The 1612-nt window shown below is 60.0% G+C and overlaps 1 protein-coding gene across 1 annotated transcript in view; it reads right to left on the reverse strand.

Moving 5' to 3' along the window:
- Positions 1-167, reverse strand: part of TBX22 (T-box 22) — a 33104-nt gene extending 32937 nt beyond the window's left edge. The window contains exon 1 of the mRNA XM_015420009.1: positions 23-167. Coding sequence (XP_015275495.1) covers positions 23-167 — 145 coding nt within the window. The remainder of the gene's footprint in view (positions 1-22) is intronic.
- Between the last annotated feature and the right edge of the window lie 1445 nt (positions 168-1612).

The raw sequence follows: 1612 nt of genomic DNA on the forward strand, positions 1-1612 counted from the left end.
ACACTGGTGGGGAGAGACTTACCTGGTGCCGCAGTCTGGCTTTTCCGCAAGCGCCCCTCCGCCGCCTTCTCGGGCCGCTCCTGTTCCGGATCCCGCAGTTTGCGCTTAGGAGAGTTGCCCACCAGGACTTCCACGGAGAAGGCGTGGGCCCTGGAGCTGAGCGCCATGCCGGCCCCTTGCGCCGACGGCCTCTTCTCTTCTTTCCGAAAAGCCGGGGGGAGGCCGCCGGGGGAACCCCTCCCTCCCTCCCTCTGCCCCCCCTCTCCAAATCCTCCGCGAGACTCCGGCAGCTCAAGGCCGCGCTCCCTGGCCGGCCTGGGGACCCTCTCCGGTCGCCTTGCGCGGCATCCTAAGCAAGACTGGCTCTCCAGTTCCAGGAATCCTCACGGTTCTCCGAGGGAGTGACGAGCAGAAAGGAGGGGGGGGGCGCAAGGGGACGGCCCGCTTTGTCGGATCTCGGGGAGAAGAAGTCGGATGTGCGAGGGAGAGGCGAAGATCCAGGGCTGCATCAGCGGCTGAACCCGACGGGGCGGGGGCGGCGGCGGCGGGGAGGGAGGGAGAGGAGGCTGCTGCCCCTGTCTGCTTCGGAAACTGATGGAAACGCTTAAGAGAAAGAGCGACATTTCGGAGGAAACGGAAGGGCGAAAGGGGGCGGGAGGGCGGCCCCTCCTTAGCGCGGCCCGGCTGTCGGGCGGTGGGCACACGCGGGAAGGGGGCTCGACGTCATGTCAAGCTGGGGGCCAAAAACTGGGGGTGGGGCGGGGGCGGATTCTTCCCTGGAGACCCCTTTGAGGTCTCCCGGTTAAAGCAGGGCGTGTCGTCCGGGGGAGGGGGAGGGGGAGAGCGAAACGTTGGCCGCCCAGACAAAAGGGCCGTCTCGATTGGTGGATTGACTGATTGACTGAAAGACGAAGGAAAGGTGGGAAGACGCACGACCCGATTCCCACCGACGGCCACCCCCGAGCAATGCTCCCTCTAAGCTGTGGAGTCTTGTGAGCAAAAATTCTATTTTGTGAGCTCCTGGCATTAAAGTTGTGAGCGAGTAATCTGGCTACTGCATAAGTTAGTTTGCTCTGGAGCCATCCTTCCTGAGCTAAGACAAAAATGTGTGAGCTGGAGGCTAAAAATCTGTGGGCTAGCTCACACTAACTCAGCTTAGAGGGAACACTGCCCCCGAGCCGCTCAAGGGTGTCATCTGTACTCACTTCCTCGCGAGTAAGCCCCCGGGAAGGCACGCTAACAATTGACCGTCTAGGGTCACTCCCAGGCTAGTTGACTTGGGAATAAATCCCCTTGGGAGACGCAGGATTTACCTCCGCTCCGGGCTGGGTCCCCTTCGTTCGTGTTGGGCTTTACTTGGAGGAGGTGCCGCGGAGATCCACCGGGATCTCTTCCGGAGTAGGGGAATATGTTGATATTTTATTAGTGATTGATTATATAATTACTTAGCTAGATAAAGTAATTAGATAGCTTCCTGGAGGATAAGTCTATCAGTGGCTACTAGCCACGGTGACTGAGGGGAACCTCTACGTTCAGAGGCACTAAAACCCTCTGGATCCCGGAGCCTCTTTTGCCTTGTTGTTGGCCTTCCAGCGGAACTGGTTGGCCACTG

The sequence above is a fragment of the Gekko japonicus genome, unplaced genomic scaffold, assembly GCF_001447785.1.
Source record: "Gekko japonicus isolate JY-2015 unplaced genomic scaffold, Gekko_japonicus_V1.1 scaffold5763, whole genome shotgun sequence".
NCBI lineage: Eukaryota > Metazoa > Chordata > Lepidosauria > Squamata > Gekkonidae > Gekko > Gekko japonicus.